General features: G+C 49.2%; 1 protein-coding gene across 5 annotated transcripts in view; it reads right to left on the bottom strand.

Annotated features, from left to right (window-relative positions):
* Nucleotides 1-19,428, bottom strand: part of LOC122375460 (inactive dipeptidyl peptidase 10-like) — a 191,392-nt gene that overhangs the window by 15,617 nt on the left and 156,347 nt on the right. For all 5 annotated transcript variants that reach the window (XM_043354895.1, XM_043354980.1, XM_043355060.1 and 2 more), the window contains one exon: nt 17,267-17,355. In XM_043354895.1, the coding sequence (XP_043210830.1) occupies nt 17,267-17,355 (89 nt within the window). The remainder of the gene's footprint in view (nt 1-17,266; nt 17,356-19,428) is intronic.

The following is a 19,428-nucleotide window of genomic DNA, read 5'->3' as shown; positions in this document are numbered from 1 at the left end:
TTCATATGCATTTACATTGGAGAGTAGGAAAAGGACTCGTTTGGAACCTTTGATGACGTCATCGGAACTACCCTTGCCGTGACCATCGATAAGTGACGACATTGACACAGGACTCTCGACATGCCGGCGCAGGGTGCACCATTCATACGCGCGCGCTTCTGAGAACAGTAAAAGTCTCATTCCGACCCTTTGATGACGTCATTGATTACAGTCCGAAACCCGGTTCGGCGACCGATGTGCGTAGGGCCCTGCTTTCTTAGATTCTGTGTCGGCAGCAGTGGTAATTTCAATATGTTAAGGGCGAACATGGTCGTAGTTTTTGTTTTTATGTTTTTTTATGTTTTTTAAGGATGGGATACTTTAGGAGGGATTACGAGCCAGGTATGGGATAAGTGATACAAAGATGGGATACATGGGTTAACGCAATGCTTAGGGGCTGCGAGGCTGTCTATGCATGTGGCACCCCTGTGTGTGATAAGCCCACCGACGCGACTACTTCACTGATGAGAGATGGGAGTGGGGAGGAGAGTTTAAATTAAGCTATTGAATGTCTAAACTATGGTAAATGTATTTCAGTGCTCGTTTAAGTTGGTACCGAGTCAGAACGAGATTACAGTTCACAGGGAAGGTTATAGAAAGCCAAGGTAGTAAAAGGGTAGGAAGGCCGGACTAATGGGGGGTACAGGTCAGGTACGAGTAAGGCCACCGGGAGGTCGGGACGTTGGGTTTCTGGGCCAAGAGGAGGTCGGGGAGTTACGGTTACAATTCAAGGGTATGAGACGAGGAAGTAGTAAATTTGGTTATTGGGTGCTGGGTACGACATAATAGGACGTGTTTAGCCCGGGCGGAAGAGAGGAAGGAGCATGCGACCACGCCCCTGCGCGTTAAGTTCTGCCGGTAAGGACGCAGCATTGGGGAGAAGGGACCTGAAAAACGTCCAAGTCTAGTTACATGGGAGCAAACGGAAACGGGACACTAAGACACCTAGGAGCACGCAGTAAAGCGCGAACATACGCTTGTGACCGGAGGGCGGCACTGTAAGACGCGATATACGCTGGTAGTCGGGGAGACACCGTAAGACGCGATATACGCTGGTTGTCGGGGAGACACCGTAAGACGCGATACGCTGGTGGTCGGGGAGACACCGTAAGGCGCGATATACGCTGGCGGTCGGGGAGACCCCGTAAGACGCGATACGCTGGTGGTCGGGGAGACACCGTAAGACGCGATACGCAGGTGATCGGGGAGACACCGTAAGTCGCGAACATAGGTCCCTCACTGGTACTTACACCTCGATAGGTTCGGGAATAACTCCAGTAGAGTTCGGGTAAAATTTAAATATAGGAAGGGCCTGCGTCAAGCTCGGACGTATCCATCACTGGCAGGGTGGATGCCATCGGCAGAGCGGCAGAGAACGTTATATGCGATACAATGGTAACCCAGTGACCGCAGTTAGTCGATGAACGGATCCACATCGCGGTGAGTCGGGTAATTTGGGGGACATTGTGCATTTGTTTATTTAGGTAGGCTGCGACGGCAGTTTAATACGAGGTGCCTCGGAAAGTTACGCCGTAAGACGCTAGTCCCGGTTCCAGGACGGTACGCGCCGTAAGTCGCGAATACGCAATAAAGCGGTGCCAGCCGTAATAAGGCGCGAAATATACGCTGTAAGTCGTCACGTCGTCATCATAGGGCAAGGACGCGGTAAGACGCGAATAACCGCAGGTGATCGGATAGAGACACCGTAAGTCGCGATTATACGCCGGTTATCGGGGGACGATACCGTAAGACGCGAATTATACGCTGTAAGTCGTCACTTAGTCGTTATAGGGCAAGGACGCTGTAAGACGCGAGTTATACGCCGTAAGTCGTCGGGAGATGCAGTAAGACGCGAGATAATACGTAGTAAGACGTGCTTTGTGATCCCAAGTGTAGACCATCGATGAGTAGAAAGGGCCCGTTAGGTGGAACGTGTAGAATTAATTAATGTGTTTCGATAAAATCCGATAGGCAGAGTGGAAGTTCAAAGGTTCCGAGTGTACTCCAGAGCCGAGGTAATTTAGGATGTGGGATCGACTGCAGGGAAAGGAAAAGGGGGAGGGAAGCGAGACGTCGCAGTTTGGTAATACGGACAAGTTTGAGTCAGATGAGTGAAAGTGTGTGAGACTGGATGAGTAATACATTTTATCAAGCAATGGACGTAAATCTTAAGAAGGAAATTTCCAGAGATCATGTATAATGGTAAAGGACAAAGGTTTTGACGCATGCTTACGAACGGCTACTGTACACCACTGGGGGAGGTTAGGTAAACAGGGAGGGGCCAGTTTAGCGACCTGGCGTTTTAATTTGTATCAAAGGAAGGTATGCATGATGGTGTGAATGGGAGCATGAATGGTTATATCCAGTGGGAGGCGCCCCTCTGTGCAGTTAATGGAGTTTGCAGCGTTAATGACCTTTTGTTATTTTAGTCCTTTGATCGGGGAGAGAGATTTATCAGGGTAACCTTGTCAGAAATCCTTTTTTTTGCATTCCAACTTAACCCCATTGCCCACTCCATCAGTGTAGCAGTCTATGTGCCCGCCAGTGACTGACCAGCCTCGCAAATCTAACAAACAAAAATAAAATATCTTGCAGCCGAGCCCCCGCTACAAGAAATTTGGCGCCCAACGTGGGGCATGGTCACGTCCTGGTGGCATGAAGTCGGTGGGCTGGCATGCATAGCCGAACCGAAGAAGTTGTTTCGCCGAAAATCGCAAGAACGGATTTTCCAGGAGACTTTTCAGGTGACAGGTGTTCCCGGTGTTTCCTGCGGCGTACGGTTGGCCAGAGGCTCCTGGAGGTCTGAAGATGTTGAAGGTTTGAGCATTGGTTTATCCACTAAGATGTTGAAAGCTGACCTAAATCACCAAAAGGAGAGGTTTTAGCAGTTTAAGGGTTGAGGGCGGCTTTTATAATGATGGATGCGACGGTATTATTGTGGCAGTTGCTGGCTGGGGGCATATATGAAGATGTTGTAGTACTGAAAACAATATCCAGGAAGATGTTGAAGGGTGGCCTGAGTCACAAAGGCAGACGTTGGGCAGCGGTATCAGAACAAATGGCGGTTTGGAGCGAAGGGAACAAAACCAGAAAACTGGAGCGGTGGAACAGCTGGCGAAGGAGAGGAATCACAAGAGGCGGAACTACCAGAAGTGGAGGAAAATGGAACGGAAAAACACTGGAGCGGACTACGAGCTGAAGAGGCAGAACTACCAGGAGTGGAGGAAAATGGAACGGGGAAAACTGGAGCGGACTACGAGCTGGGAGAGGGAGAACCCGAGAAGAGGACGACAACTGGGAGCAGATCACGGCCGAGGCAAAGCTGTCTGAGAAAGGAGGGCGTGACGGAGGGCCATCCCTCGGCGTCGCCATCATCGCCGAAAGGTCTTCTGCCTGCCCTCCCCGCTCTTTTTTTTACAGGAGGAGCTGGCTTCCAGGAGGATGGAGGCGGTGGTGGCGAGGTTGGCTGCCGAGGCGCTTGCTCGTCTCGCGAGCGGCCGCGCCCGTCGGCGCTGCCGCCTATACCGACAACAGCAGGTGACTGGCTGGAGGTAGAGCTGGCGAGGATGGCTGCCGGGGCGCTCCCTCGTCTCGTGGGGGGCCGTGCCCGCCGGCGCTGCCGCCCACACCGACGCAGCAGGCGACGGACCGGCAGTGGAGCGGGCCGTGGCAGCTGCCGGGGCAGCATCCACTTGCCTCATCTGGCCCTCCCGGCCACAGGAGGCGGGTGCCGCCTACCGCCAAGAGCTCCAGTCTTAACAGCTCGTGCCGGCCAGATTATCGGAATCCGGACAAAGCGTCAGGCCTAGTACCCTAGCCAGTCCGCAAGGATGGCAAAAAGCGAACGGCCACGCGACGTACCCGAGAGACTTTTCGTTTAATGTAAATATCCTGCAGTGTAATGTGTGTGTCTGTGTGTGAATTTGTGGTGTTAATGTCGTGCGATTATGCCAGTAGTTCTATTACATCATGCTAGATCTGGCGAAATCCTAAGCTTTCATAATAGAAATTTTGACTGCGCGTAAGGTTAATTAGTTTCTATGTATGTATAAGGGGATTCTATGTACGAGCTTTTATGGGTCATGAATTCTATGTTTGCAGGGTCGATGGTGACTAGGACCAGTTACACCGACGGTTCGGAGAGGCCAAGCAGCAGGGCGCTATCCTTGTCCTCCCCCCATCCTTATTGCCAGCAATCCTTTCGCACAATTCCTCTTTCGACCGCAGACAGTTACTCCGAGTCGTGGGGGCACGACTCAAAGAAGAGGATAGAAAATGTAACGCTGGCGGTTACATTTTGCCAATTTTACGGACCTCAACATAAGACTACAACTCAACCCCGCGGCGCGACTCAAAGAAGAGGATAGAAAATGTAACGTTAATGCGGTTACATTTTCTATCATTTTTTGCAAATAGCATCATTGGCTGCAACGGAGACCTTTTTCTAACTTCAATTCCGTTCTGTTCCTGGCTGCAAACACGGGCTACGACGCTACGGCTGATCAGCGTCCCATCTGGCCACCAGGTCCCCCACCGCGCCGAGATACCGAAAACATCCATTTTTAGCCCGGCCACATCGTCAAAAGGGTGTCGGAGCGGCATAACGGGCTTAGTACCGTTATTCGAGATCCGGGATCGCCGCCCGTCTGCTGAACAACAACTCTTACAAGCAGCGTATTTCTCGGTTCTAACATTTCAAACGTTTCGGCACAAAAGCAAACTGCTTCAAACAGACACCCGCCACGACAGCTGCGCGGCGTCAGCGGCCAAAAGCGGTCATAACAGCCGACCGCCGACAGGGCGCGAAGAGGGGGGACGGCCCGGTCACACGGTCGCGCATAACGGTACAGCACCTGCGCGGCCGGGCAGCCGGCACCGGCGTTGTCATGACAACGGCCCCTCCGGAGGCTGCGCGTCAGAAAACGGCGGAGTAAGGTCGACCAGCCTGTATAAATCTACATGAGATTCAACCAAACTGAACCGGCCAGCGAGACCAGCCAGCGGACTGACGTCAAGGTCGACAGAACGTGCAGAACCTATTGGAACCTAACCCTTCGAGAGAACCGGCGGACAGCAAAAAAAGGGGCGGAGCTAGGGACGAGCACCAGAGAAGAGCCCCAGGGCAAGTGCAGGCAGAACGGAGAGGGCATGGGAGAGGAGCAGTCAGTCAGGACGGGAGGAGAGGAGCAGTCAGTCAGGACCGGAGGAGAGAAGCAGTTGGGACGGAGGAGAGGGGCAGTCAGATCGACCGGGAGGAGGAAGGCGGCCGCGCTGGAGGAGCAGGAGACGAGATTGCCTGGGTAGCGGGATCGGCGCGGTGGAGGATGGCTCCGTGACCCGTGCTGCTGAGAGTTGACCGGGGGAGGAGGACCGAGCTGCTGGTAGAACCTCTGGAGCTGCCCGTCTGCGCCGGGGCCCCGCCCGTCTACTCGTCTCGATGCCGCCCTCGTCAGCCAACCGTCAGCCCAGTGCCCCAGCGAGCAACTGTACGAGATTCGGCAGCCACCACCAAGTAAGGTCAGCACTCAGCACCGGTGACACTTAAGTCTGCTAGCCCGTCTCATCCTTACCCTGTGCCCCTGTCTGCCACCCTGGTTCTCTCTCTCCCTGAGTTTTTTTTTGGCATAATTAGTTTAATGATGGGCCTGATTAGAGGGGGCAGTAGCGTATGTGTGAGGGTATGTGAGTGTGGTGTGTGGGATGATTGATGGGGCCATTAGCGGGGTCACAGCGGCGGTGCGCCCTGGCACCTGGCGCTGTGACGTGGCGTCAGGATCGGGCTCTGCTCCGCTCGTCAGGTCAGAGGCGCCCACCGACCGTTAATCTCTGAAGGGGGGGGGGAATTGAATGTTAACTGCCTGCGCGCATTCATCTGACCGGCATTTCGTACGGCCACCGGGTTTGATTGCAGCTCGTCATTGCTTTTGTTTTATCATTGCTTTTAGGGTTTGGTTGCTTTTGGTTCATCATTCGTGTCACCACCTCTAAAGTCCAAGGTGAACTTGATTATTGGCGCTGTTCAACATTTGATATAAACTTCATTAGCATTGTTCTGCTTAAAAATTTTCTGACTGTTTTCATCTCTTTGCCTTTGTGAATAAAAACGGGGATAGTGAAACGATTCTTTCAGAGGTCATTGGGGAAATATGATAGCGGTTGGGGATCGATTGGGAGACTAAAACATGTCCATGGTCGGGTGAGGGTGCTTCCGTGGGTTTTGCCAACAACAATACTGAAGGGACACCGTATGGGTATTATCGGGTCACACTTGGGTCCGATAATCACGAGGAATCCGGTTGCGAAAATGATTCGTTTCAAATCGGCGTCCATGCTAGCGGAGCGGCCGAACCGGCCGAACGACGGTTCACTGAGATCATGTAGTTGGTCGTCCCGGGAGCAGCTGGTGACGGCGCTCCCGTAGTTAAAGGCACCTGCATTAAGTCGCTGTTCTCTGCTGTTTTTTTTATTCAATTTGTTTAGTTCATTCAGCCTATCAGTTGCAAATCATTGTTAGTGTATTTATCGATTTTTTCATTCATCCATGTTCATCATTTTTGCTGTGAATTCTGCTTAGGATCAGTAGGGAAGTTTTTTTTTAATTCAGTTTCCAGTGGATTCAGCTTATCACTTGAAAATTATTGTCGTTTCAGTTATCAACATTTTACGTTAAGCACTTTGGTATTGCAAATATCTCGGTTTAATTTCGGATTAGAATCAATAGCTAACAGTCGTATTATATGGTCAGCTAGAGTTCAGGTAAAAACGTGTTAGGTCATTATCTGAAATGTCCGTTCGTGCCTCATCACCCTGCGCTTTGTATTTTGCCGTGTCGTTTCGTCGTATGGAATAATGTAAATGAAATAGACGTGCTTATGGTTAACTTGAAATTGTAATTATAGTTCGGTCTCCAAGTTAAGTAGAACGTTTGATGGGAAGCAGTCCAACTTCCTATTCTTAATTCATGAATAGCTCGATATCGCCTCGATCGACTTACAGAATTGCTTTGCGATTAGATTCCTTACGACACGGCAAAAATGCAGTAGTACGCTTCACATTTATATCATGAGCTGTACTGGTGATTTAGTTATAGGATTATTCAAGAAAAAAAAATAGGAACAATCGCGTGCCATTAATCACTCAACCCGCGGCCGGGTGGCGACGGTCAGCTGCGCTCTCGGGAATAATGAGGGGGACGGTCTGCCGCACGGGGAGGGATCAGACGGCCCGGGCTGAGCAGCCAGCGGATTAGCGAGTCAGAGCGGGACGGATGGCTGGGCGCGCGTCGGGGGCGTGTCGGGGCCGTGCTAGGTCATTGACAAACAATTACGCTGTCAAAGAACGATTGAACATGGACTTTTGTTTGTAAAGGAGGAGATCAATGTGGTTAGTTGTTCAATTAGGGCATAGCATTAGTTGAGAACGAAACGACGGCTTCAATTTTACTCGTTCCTTGTTAATTGGTTCAGATGTCCGTCAAAGGTCTGGATAATCCGATTAAACCCGAGAACCATTCAAGTCATCTAGTATTTAACGGACATTAAAGCTGACCCATTCTCACAGTGCATTCAAGCATGTGTGTGAATAATCGACACCGCCGCCTTCTCACCTGTTGTCCTCGCCAAGTCTGTCGATAAGTCGTCTGCCTGTCAGTCTGTCTGTCTGTCTGTCTGTCTGTCTGTCTGTCTCTCTGTCAGCCCGTCTGTCTGTCGGTCTGGCCTGTCAGTCTGTCAGTCTGTCGGTCTGCCGGTCTGTCTGTTTGTCTGCCTGTCTGCCTGTCTGTCTGTCTATCTGGCTTTTTGCTAGACCGACGGTCGATCAGTCCATCGGTCAGTCCATGGTTTAGTCTGTTGTTCGGTCAATCATGTCGGTCTGCCAGCCCGTTCGTCTGTTTATTCGTCAGATTGCACATCATCCAGTCGGTGAGGGAGTCGACCTGTCTCGTTAGCCACCCCGTCGCTTTGTCGGTCCAATTGTCTGCACGTGCTTCTGTCAAATGGGTTAGATTGTCGGTCCGTGGATTTGTCAAAATGTCGATCGGTGCGTCTGTTGACCGTTCAGGAATGTCTGGCGGTCTGGCTCCTCTTCCCTGCAGTCAGCCCTTCCCTAAAAACGCTCACATCATCCACTTCCCTCGTCTCTCTCTCTCTCTCTCTCTCTCTCTCTCTCTCTCTCTCTCTCTCTCTCTCTCTCTCTCTCTCTCTCTCCCCCCCTCTCTCTCTCTCTCTCTCTCTCTCTCTCCCTCTCTCCTTTATCTTTCGCCTTCCCGTTCATTTTGCCCTGAAAGGTCCCTCCATTGCGAGTGGTGTCGATTGTTTACATAACACGGAAGGAATCACGATTGTAAATGATCAGTACGATAGGTGTCCAGCGCGCCGCACTCATAATAGTGTGTCGTCGGGTCAGATGGAAGCGGTCCCCGCAGTCGAGCAGTCATCGTGCCGGGCCGGCGCCCGCCCCGATAATCCTCATTGTCCGCTCGGGTCGCGGCGGCGACAGGTCATTAGCGCATACCAGCCGGCCGGCGCCGGGTCAGGACACGCCGCCGTCTGGCCGGGGAGACCCCAAGAGGGGAACAGCGGACGACCGTGCCGTATGGACGGCTAGTGCCTCCAGTCCAGTTAGCCCGCCGCCGAGCTCGCTGCCGAGCTGGCCGACCGAGTTGACGGGTGGTCCAGTGCGACGGTCACCCCTGAATGACGTCACTATGGCCTGGGTGATGCGCGGCACCGATCATCGCCAAATATGCTGTGCGCGCCACCCCGTGGAGTAATAGAGCATCACCCCTTCCTGGAGACGGTCCAGAGGGCCATCCTACACAGGCTGGCATGACGTCCCGCGCCATTCTCAAGCAGAAGGCAGCCGCCCGACCCCAGCGAGCGATCATTAAAGGGGATTAACTGCCAGCGGGGAGCAGAGTCCGTCCCAGAGGGGCGGAGGTGGTGCGGTATGGGCAGCTACTGGTTCTACTATCCCAGTAAAGAGCTGCAAAGCTCCCTGCAGAGCTGGCCGATCGCTGTCAGGGGCGTGACATCTGCCCTCAGGCAATGTGAAAGGAGCTTTTGTCGATCGGTGCCCTCCGGGGCCATGCAGACCGCTCCAATTGTGCACTGACGGGTGTTATAGCCCCGGCCCACGCGTGCTCTCCCGGACCGCGCCCACTATTCATGGTGACCAAGGAACTCACGTCGATCATCCTCGTGACGTCATGGGCCTAATGCCAACAGTGCCCTCAGATGAGTGACGTCATAGGCCCGGAGCCCTCGGTACGTCGGGCTAATCATGCCATTCATATGCATTTACATTGGAGAGTAGGAAAAGGACTCGTTTGGAACCTTTGATGACGTCATCGGAACTACCCTTGCCGTGACCATCGATAAGTGACGACATTGACACAGGACTCTCGACATGCCGGCGCAGGGTGCACCATTCATACGCGCGCGCTTCTGAGAACAGTAAAAGTCTCATTCCGACCCTTTGATGACGTCATTGATTACAGTCCGAAACCCGGTTCGGCGACCGATGTGCGTAGGGCCCTGCTTTCTTAGATTCTGTGTCGGCAGCAGTGGTAATTTCAATATGTTAAGGGCGAACATGGTCGTAGTTTTTGTTTTTATGTTTTTTTATGTTTTTTAAGGATGGGATACTTTAGGAGGGATTACGAGCCAGGTATGGGATAAGTGATACAAAGATGGGATACATGGGTTAACGCAATGCTTAGGGGCTGCGAGGCTGTCTATGCATGTGGCACCCCTGTGTGTGATAAGCCCACCGACGCGACTACTTCACTGATGAGAGATGGGAGTGGGGAGGAGAGTTTAAATTAAGCTATTGAATGTCTAAACTATGGTAAATGTATTTCAGTGCTCGTTTAAGTTGGTACCGAGTCAGAACGAGATTACAGTTCACAGGGAAGGTTATAGAAAGCCAAGGTAGTAAAAGGGTAGGAAGGCCGGACTAATGGGGGGTACAGGTCAGGTACGAGTAAGGCCACCGGGAGGTCGGGACGTTGGGTTTCTGGGCCAAGAGGAGGTCGGGGAGTTACGGTTACAATTCAAGGGTATGAGACGAGGAAGTAGTAAATTTGGTTATTGGGTGCTGGGTACGACATAATAGGACGTGTTTAGCCCGGGCGGAAGAGAGGAAGGAGCATGCGACCACGCCCCTGCGCGTTAAGTTCTGCCGGTAAGGACGCATCATTGGGGAGAAGGGACCTGAAAAACGTCCAAGTCTAGTTACATGGGAGCAAACGGAAACGGGACACTAAGACACCTAGGAGCACGCAGTAAAGCGCGAACATACGCTTGTGACCGGAGGGCGGCACTGTAAGACGCGATATACGCTGGTAGTCGGGGAGACACCGTAAGACGCGATATACGCTGGTTGTCGGGGAGACACCGTAAGACGCGATACGCTGGTGGTCGGGGAGACACCGTAAGGCGCGATATACGCTGGCGGTCGGGGAGACCCCGTAAGACGCGATACGCTGGTGGTCGGGGAGACACCGTAAGACGCGATACGCAGGTGATCGGGGAGACACCGTAAGTCGCGAACATAGGTCCCTCACTGGTACTTACACCTCGATAGGTTCGGGAATAACTCCAGTAGAGTTCGGGTAAAATTTAAATATAGGAAGGGCCTGCGTCAAGCTCGGACGTATCCATCACTGGCAGGGTGGATGCCATCGGCAGAGCGGCAGAGAACGTTATATGCGATACAATGGTAACCCAGTGACCGCAGTTAGTCGATGAACGGATCCACATCGCGGTGAGTCGGGTAATTTGGGGGACATTGTGCATTTGTTTATTTAGGTAGGCTGCGACGGCAGTTTAATACGAGGTGCCTCGGAAAGTTACGCCGTAAGACGCTAGTCCCGGTTCCAGGACGGTACGCGCCGTAAGTCGCGAATACGCAATAAAGCGGTGCCAGCCGTAATAAGGCGCGAAATATACGCTGTAAGTCGTCACGTCGTCATCATAGGGCAAGGACGCGGTAAGACGCGAATAACCGCAGGTGATCGGATAGAGACACCGTAAGTCGCGATTATACGCCGGTTATCGGGGGACGATACCGTAAGACGCGAATTATACGCTGTAAGTCGTCACTTAGTCGTTATAGGGCAAGGACGCTGTAAGACGCGAGTTATACGCCGTAAGTCGTCGGGAGATGCAGTAAGACGCGAGATAATACGTAGTAAGACGTGCTTTGTGATCCCAAGTGTAGACCATCGATGAGTAGAAAGGGCCCGTTAGGTGGAACGTGTAGAATTAATTAATGTGTTTCGATAAAATCCGATAGGCAGAGTGGAAGTTCAAAGGTTCCGAGGGTACTCCAGAGCCGAGGTAATTTAGGATGTGGGATCGACTGCAGGGAAAGGAAAAGGGGGAGGGAAGCGAGACGTCGCAGTTTGGTAATACGGACAAGTTTGAGTCAGATGAGTGAAAGTGTGTGAGACTGGATGAGTAATACATTTTATCAAGCAATGGACGTAAATCTTAAGAAGGAAATTTCCAGAGATCATGTATAATGGTAAAGGACAAAGGTTTTGACGCATGCTTACGAACGGCTACTGTACACCACTGGGGGAGGTTAGGTAAACAGGGAGGGGCCAGTTTAGCGACCTGGCGTTTTAATTTGTATCAAAGGAAGGTATGCATGATGGTGTGAATGGGAGCATGAATGGTTATATCCAGTGGGAGGCGCCCCTCTGTGCAGTTAATGGAGTTTGCAGCGTTAATGACCTTTTGTTATTTTAGTCCTTTGATCGGGGAGAGAGATTTATCAGGGTAACCTTGTCAGAAATCCTTTTTTTTGCATTCCAACTTAACCCCATTGCCCACTCCATCAGTGTAGCAGTCTATGTGCCCGCCAGTGACTGACCAGCCTCGCAAAAATCACAAACAAATAATTATCTTGCAGCTGAGCCCCGCTACATTGACATGCATTTTCAATCAGGACGGCGCGCCAGCTCATCGCTCTGCCAAGGCCTAGCGGTGGTGCGAATTGAACGTGCCAGACTTCTGAAGGAAAGACATGCTAGCCGGCTGCCATCCAGACCTCATCCTGATCGACGAACTTCGGGCTATCGTCCAGCAGGACCTGGACAAACAGAAGCCGGCTGCTAGCCTCGGCGCCTTGTCGTTACAGCTCAAACGGGCAGGAAAAAAATCCAGCCGTATTTACTGCACAACCTAGTTACCAACATGCAAATTTGCGTTCGTAATGTAAATCCCTGTTCGTGGGGAATAAACTGAACGCAAAAGAATCGCTGTCCCTTATGTAGCAACTTAGAGAGAACATTTTTTTTAGAGGATAAAACTTATGCCGGACCATATAGCTCACGCATCATTCATTGTAGTTTCAACTTAGGCTGCATTACGTGGCAATTTGTTTAAGACGTAGCAATTATAATGTTGTCATGATCGGCATACCGCCGCCAACGTCGCTGTTTATATCATTATCTTAACGGTGGCATATTTCAACCTTCATAACTATTAATTTCCTACTGTTTCGTATAATCTCATTTATTGCGCTGAACAACTGTTGAACAGTTCATTTCAATAACTGCATTGTTAAACCTTCGGTAGGGTTAACAATTAAACAATATGTTAATCTCGCCCCGTTCGTTATGTGTTCGCTTTATGCTTCTATCGAACGTGATATCATTCCAAGAAAGCACTGATAGTGTAGAGTGTAGAAGCCATTCCCACTGATGGGACTCGAAACGATGCAGCTAGGTAATGCATAAGACTGATTGGCGAATTTCAGCTGATAGACAAGGCAAGGAAACGTTCTCAAAAATCAAATCCACACTGAACAAACATATTTCAAGAGTGCACGTGTCTCGTTGTCGTTGTATCCGTTATTCCTCGTCAGACCTATCGACTTTCTGAATACCGAGAGGGGTCTAGAGTGTGTGTGTGGGGGGGGGGGGGGGGGGGGTGCTGGACCCTCGACGCCGTTTCGCCCATAATTAAGCTAAAATCCTTGCAAACAAAAACAACACCCAGCGATTCACAATCATGTTAAAAGTGTCAGATGAACATGTGACCTCTGAGGTCAGGTCACGTGCACTAGTGCAGGGTGTTCATTAGTGAATGACATAAAGTAAGCCCCCGCTGGAGCCCCAAATGATCGCCGGCCATCGTGCAGACGAACCTTCGACGACTCACGGCAGCGTTCAGTTCATCAAGGGTCTTGGACTCTTGAGTTCGCTCCGCAACTTGAGTTGCTTGAGGTTAAACAGTGAGGTCCAAGCACGAAAAATCCAGACTGCAGAGTGACCAGGGGTGCTGGATCTTGTTCAGTTGCTCGAAGGTGAAGAGAGTCTAGCAATTCTTCAGTAATCTGTCCAGTATTCACGTTCGCAATGGATAGAAACCTGGGAAGGCATTTTTTTTTTAAATATATGGACTAGTGCTGTCAATTACAGAAAGTCGTGATACCGATACCAAACCAAATACCAACAGGAACCGTGGGAAAATACCGAAACCGAACCGACTTGGGAATATCAGGGAAATGCCAACTTTTTACCAAAGTCACAGTCTCTTTTACATTAGCGAGGATTCACAACACCAACAAAATACCAAATGTGTTAGCCTCGAAACGCCAAATACCAAGTTGGTATCGGTTTGGTATCGGTATGCCAAAAAGTTGGTATTCGATTGACATCTCGTCATCATCATACGCAGACGGCACCACACAGGCCAGGTGCCGTCTGCGTGGCGCCGGGCGACCATCAGGAGTAAACTTCGACTGTGAATATGACCACAAAAATAACCCGTTACCCGTTACTCCTACCCTACCCTTAACCCGTGATTGTGAATACGGCCACTGAAGACATCCAAGGCCAGTGTCACAACTGATTTCTGTTTGTGCGATGTAAAATGTCTAAGATTTATCATTCCAACGGTGAGCTGTTTATGCAATACATTGTCTTACGCCTCTGGCGGGGGTTCAATTTATGTCATCTTTTATTGATCACCCTGTAATTTAGAGGATAGCGCGTGGATGTTTAAATGCGTTTATCCCGCACCATAGACAGTGTTTACAATTGCTTCACGTGCAAAGAGAGAAAGTTATCAGATATTGTGTAACTTTGTGTATATTGTGTAATATTGTATATTGGTTTGTAAAACGTCTAGGCGATTAATAAACTGTTAAACGTCTAGTAGACATTTCGTCTAGTACGAAATCTGTTGTATTTTTATATAAAATGTATTCCTTATCATTAAGCGCTCGAAAGATATCGGCGGTAGGGAATAAAATTATTAAACCACTCGTAGGTAGAAAAATCATTTAAACGTCTCGCCTAAAGGCTCGACGTTTAAAAGATTTGTTCTGCCTACTCGCGGTTTAATATATAACCACCCTGTATTTCAGTTGGAACGGTAGTTAATGACAAAAAACACCGATATCTATGTAACGTCATTTATGACGTTGCACATGGTTCAAAACGCAAAAGTTGAGCATCAATCTTGCAAGGAGTGAAGCGACACGAGCACGACTCCATGTGCAAACGATAGTCTTAAATCATTTTTTCAGCAAAATAAATTTTAATATTTCCCTTGTTGAATTACGATGGTGAGGTCACGTCATTGACCTAGCTTTACCTGACTGCTTTATAGAAAATTACGAGACATAAAAGTTGCAAGGTCTCGGAAGAATATGAAGTCTTGTGAATTTTATTTGCCTGCAGAAGTTGACCTAGCAATGACGGAGTTGCCAAGCCCTAATATTTTAGGACCGAGTGAAGTCTTTTATGACGTAATAGGTCAGTGACTCGACAAGAATTGAAAATGTAATTGGTCGTTGGTGTCACCAGAGAATCGGCTTGAATCAAGTCAGGTGTGCTATTTTTCAGCTTTCTATGATTGCCTTGTTGAGAGTAATCGCAAGAAGTCTGGGGTAGGTAACACCCGTCACCCTCAACCATGGAAAGTTATGCTTTTGCGGAGTGACCTTCAAAGCTAGTGCGCCCCATGCACTGTCGTTTTTCAGCTTGCTGTCGGTTTTCCAATACATGGAAGCCAGTTACAGCCTACAGGCGTCTCTTAGTCTCTCATTGGTCAATCGCACACACCACGTGTGGTCCATCAATGACCAATGAGAAGATGAGAAACGCCAGCAAACTGACAGCATGCCGATTTGGTGGGCAAACGGCGCCCTGACCACACCCCCTCCCATCTATCGCTGACACCCTGCTCGGTAACTCGTCTCGAGACGCGACTGAGCCAGGCCCTTCGACCGGTTACCGCCGCCGGCATAATTCCGCCTGATTCCGACTGCGCCGCTGGACACCACACTGCGGCGAGCGACCCCGCTGTCAGACTCGGGCCGAATGCACCCCCTCCCCTACCCCCACTCGAGCTGTGGCGAGGGTGAGGGTATTCACCGCATCAAACCTACAGGCCGCCTGGACCCTTATCTTGAGACCAATAGTACATAACTAAAGATGCCAATCGGATAGGGTAGACCGGGGCAAGTCGCCCCGCCGAGGTAAAACGCCTCACCGATATTTCTCGGAACTGGCAGAGTTCTGTGGAAACATCCTCTCTTCTATAAAACGTGCACTATATGATCATTATATGAGCAGACTGGAAAGAAATTGTGATGACTCTTTCGGGAGATATAGCCAAAAATGTGTTTTTTGAGCGATTTTTTTTGTTTTGTTGTCAGATTATGCATCATGGCGTTCTTTTATGGTCCACATCAGGTTAACGACTTTTATGTATTTTGAACAACTATTGTCGAACGCTTATCATGCCGGGTTGGTTCGTGTTAAATTATGTCTTGCTGGAGTGCAAAGCGTTGTTCTCTGACCGAACTACGTGATTGGGGTAAAACGCCCCAGTATGTCGCGGGGCAAAAAGCCCCATGGGGCGTTTTACCTCATGTGTTGTTCGGGCTACCCACTTTCTAATGTTCGGTAGCTGGCGAACAGATAAGTTTCTATGCCTTTATGTGTATTTTTCTCAGCAACTGGATGGCAAAGGAAGCATTCTGTAAACATTTGCATTGCAATAATTTATTATTTGGTCTTATGAGGCAGGTGAAAAACCTGTTCATACAATAGTGTCATAGCTGAACACCTGACAGGATGGAATGTGCTAACTTAAGAGCCGTGCCTCCAGAGGTCTAACGGACCTCTCACATAAGAATAAGCCAATTACCATGTTAAATCTGTAATCTTAAGTATGGGGCTACTGGCCCCAGGCCGTGGGGCGTTTTGCCCTGGGGTTGGGGCAAAATGCCCCTTTTGCAGTTGCTTCACAAATCACTTCCTAGCTTGGAGTCCGATCATAAGTGAATGAATTTGAGGGGTGCAATTTAAAGTAAAATGTCCAAAGAACGCATTGAGCACAAATTTGGCCTTCCAGGTGATGTGGGACAACATTTATATAGCAAAATAAATTATCTGGGGCGTCTTGCCCCAGGCTACCCTACCTTTTTTCGCATGCATGTTTACCAAACCGATACCGATCATTTGCAAGATGCTTTGAGTTTGGTAAAAGGCTGATATTTCTATTTTTCAAGTTTGTTTGGTTTTCGGTATTTTCCAATTGTTCCGGTCAGTAGGTATTTGGTTGGGTGGTGGTTTCCAAATTTTCCGTACCTATACATCATTAGCACATCCATGTTAATGTCATACCCTGATTCGCCGTTCCCTATTCACACTTTAAAATTCATGCTTTCGCCAGTTTGGGGGGAGTTGCGACGTTTCACCGTCTTTGTTTTACGTCTATAGAAAAACAAAACAGCAAGACGTAGCGCCGTGAAGCATCGCGAATCTTATAACAGGTTAATTTTGATCACAACTGATTATTTGATTTGGGGTTTAGAGCGCCCGGACTGCGGTGGCCATCGGCGTCCAATTGGACCCCGGGTCAACAGGCCAAGTCGCGCACAGCCGCACACACACATACACACCCGCACACACAAACACATGGCGATGGGGCTCTCCCTCACTACACAGCCGGTTGGCCCAAATATTGCCAGGCCGAATTCTGTCATAATGTCATAGACCACTGCCCCAATGTCGGTACAGGTACGAGTACCTACCTACTACCTGCTTTACATGAAGGACGATAATCGCATTTGCAAACTGGAACATTCGGCACTCCTGAGAGGAAGAACACAAAGGTATCGAGTAGATCCCAGACAGAGTATGGGCAGGTCCCTAGCTGCTGCGGTCAGTGACCAGTTGACCACCGCTGCAGGCAGCACTCACATGAAGCCTTTGGTCCAGGCCAGAATGCGGGTGACGTCGGCTCTGTTCTGCGTCATCTGCGTGACGCTGCGGCCGGCGCCCAGCTCCACCTGTCGGTCACAGACGCAGCACAAAGCCCTCAACAACATCCATCTTCGGAACACAAAATGGTCGGCCGATGTAGGGCGCAGGTCAGGTCAAGGTCACGGCAACGGAAAACATCACAAGTTTTAACATTATTGACTTTGAAGCCCAGTTCGCGAAGAATGAATTCGGTTATTGATCATCTAGAATGCATTATTGGGCTATCAAGATCAGTTGCATTGCATTGAATGTCGTGAAAAAGTCAAGGTCAAGGTCAGATCAGGTCACCAAAGACAAACTATTGAGTAGGATATGTGCGACACATGTTTTATGGGTTATTTTACTCATAGAACTCAATAGGAATTCTCAAACAGTGATATGTTATGGACAACACCTACTTTGAAGACGTTAAGGTCAAGGTCAGGTCAAGTGAAGTCAAACACTGAAGTTGGCTTGTAAGATCAAAAATGGTATTTATCAGATAGTTGTTTTTCACGACGAATCGAATGGTGCTATTTTGCTATCCTGTACAAGGTCAAAAAGTTACTTAACCCTCGCCGGCACAGTGCCATTTTGCGTCCTTCGACGGCTTAAGAAGAGGGGGGGGGGGTACGACCCCTTCCTCACGTTTGGCCCCTGATCGAGCTAGAGCTTCGCAGAAAAAACCAGAGTGTTGCCCGTCAAGACAGGAAGCCGGCGATACCCAATTCTAAGGTTCTAGGTCATCCTGTTGACCTTACAGGTCAGGTCAATGACCCAAAAGTCGGCAAAATCGGGACCTGTTAGAAAGTCGGTAAAATGTGGCTGTTATGTTTTTTTCGGGGTGCTGATCACGAAAATGGTGTTAGTTTTGATAACAGATGATGTCTTTAACCAGCGCCCCGTTGGGCTCTGCCGAGCAACGCGCCCTGTTGGGGGGGGGGGGGCAATTTGCCCCCGCTAAGATCTCGAGAACCACGCAACCTAGCGACAAGCGGTAAACGATGTTGGATAGCCCTATCAGGGAACTACCTTGTGACCCAATTTTATTGACCTAGGTCAAACCGATGACGTCACAGGTCAGGTCAAAGTTCGAATTTTTACCGTTTACAGGTACTTCAAGAAATGCGTTGTAAAATCGAGTAAAATGCATTTCATTGAAAATCATCGATGGGGAAACGTTCTTCAAACACATATGTTGCTAGTTGAGGTCACTGATACCAGGTCAGGTCACAGAGGTCAGGTCACTGGGGGATCACAATATGAAAGTGTCGTGTAATACATGATTTATGGTCCATTTTACATGACAAATGCGTTCATGTGGGTCAGGCAGCCTTTGGGGCCAGCTTAGGTCACGTTTTGGTCAAGGTCAGGTCAAAGTCAGGTCATTGTCAGGTCAAATTAGGTCAAATTTCAAAGTTGATATTTTTGCATAAAAAAGAGGTATCGATCTCAAATTTAGTATGTAGATAGAAGGCGGTAGGAACTATCACATATCTTCCGTTTTTTTTCGAAATTCAAACAACTTTCTGGATATTTCGGCTATTATATAAAAAAAAAACTTTTTTTTTTATTTTTGGGGGTCAATCTAAAACTTTCAAAAATCCGAGATGGCAGTTTTGTAGCCCTCTAAATTGTACACCTTTTATGTTTTAAACATTTTTTATGTATCTCTAAAGCTGTAGTTAGGTCTGACAGCTCTTCTCGCGAAACCTTTTTTTGGGTCGAAAATGGCAGAAATGACGTCACTCTGACGTCATTAGCGTCCAACCTATCAAAGCCTTTGGAAGAAAATTGGTCACAATGTGCAATAGCTATTCACGAGAGGGTACTGAAAGTTTGGTGACCATCGGCGCAGCGGTTCTCGAGATATATCGAAAAAACTAAAGGGGGGGGGGGGGCAAAAAAATGTCCCCCACCACCAGGAAGGTTAAGTCGGGATGGTCACTTTCAACATAAGTTTATGGGTAGGTAAATATGACACATTGAATCCGAAAATTTAAGAATTGTGTAATCGTGACCCGCGACCCCTCTTTGTGCCCCTGATGTCATTTCAGGTCATCAAATGTCCCCAGCTTCAAAATACATGTTGATGGAGACATGCTAGTGCGATGAAAACA

Source organism: Amphibalanus amphitrite, unplaced genomic scaffold (assembly GCF_019059575.1).
Source record: "Amphibalanus amphitrite isolate SeventyFive unplaced genomic scaffold, NRLGWU_Aamphi_draft 000004F_arrow, whole genome shotgun sequence".
Lineage (NCBI taxonomy): Eukaryota > Metazoa > Arthropoda > Thecostraca > Balanomorpha > Balanidae > Amphibalanus > Amphibalanus amphitrite.
The sequence above is the reverse complement of the archived record's forward strand: the minus strand, read 5'-3'. Positions and strand labels throughout refer to the sequence as shown.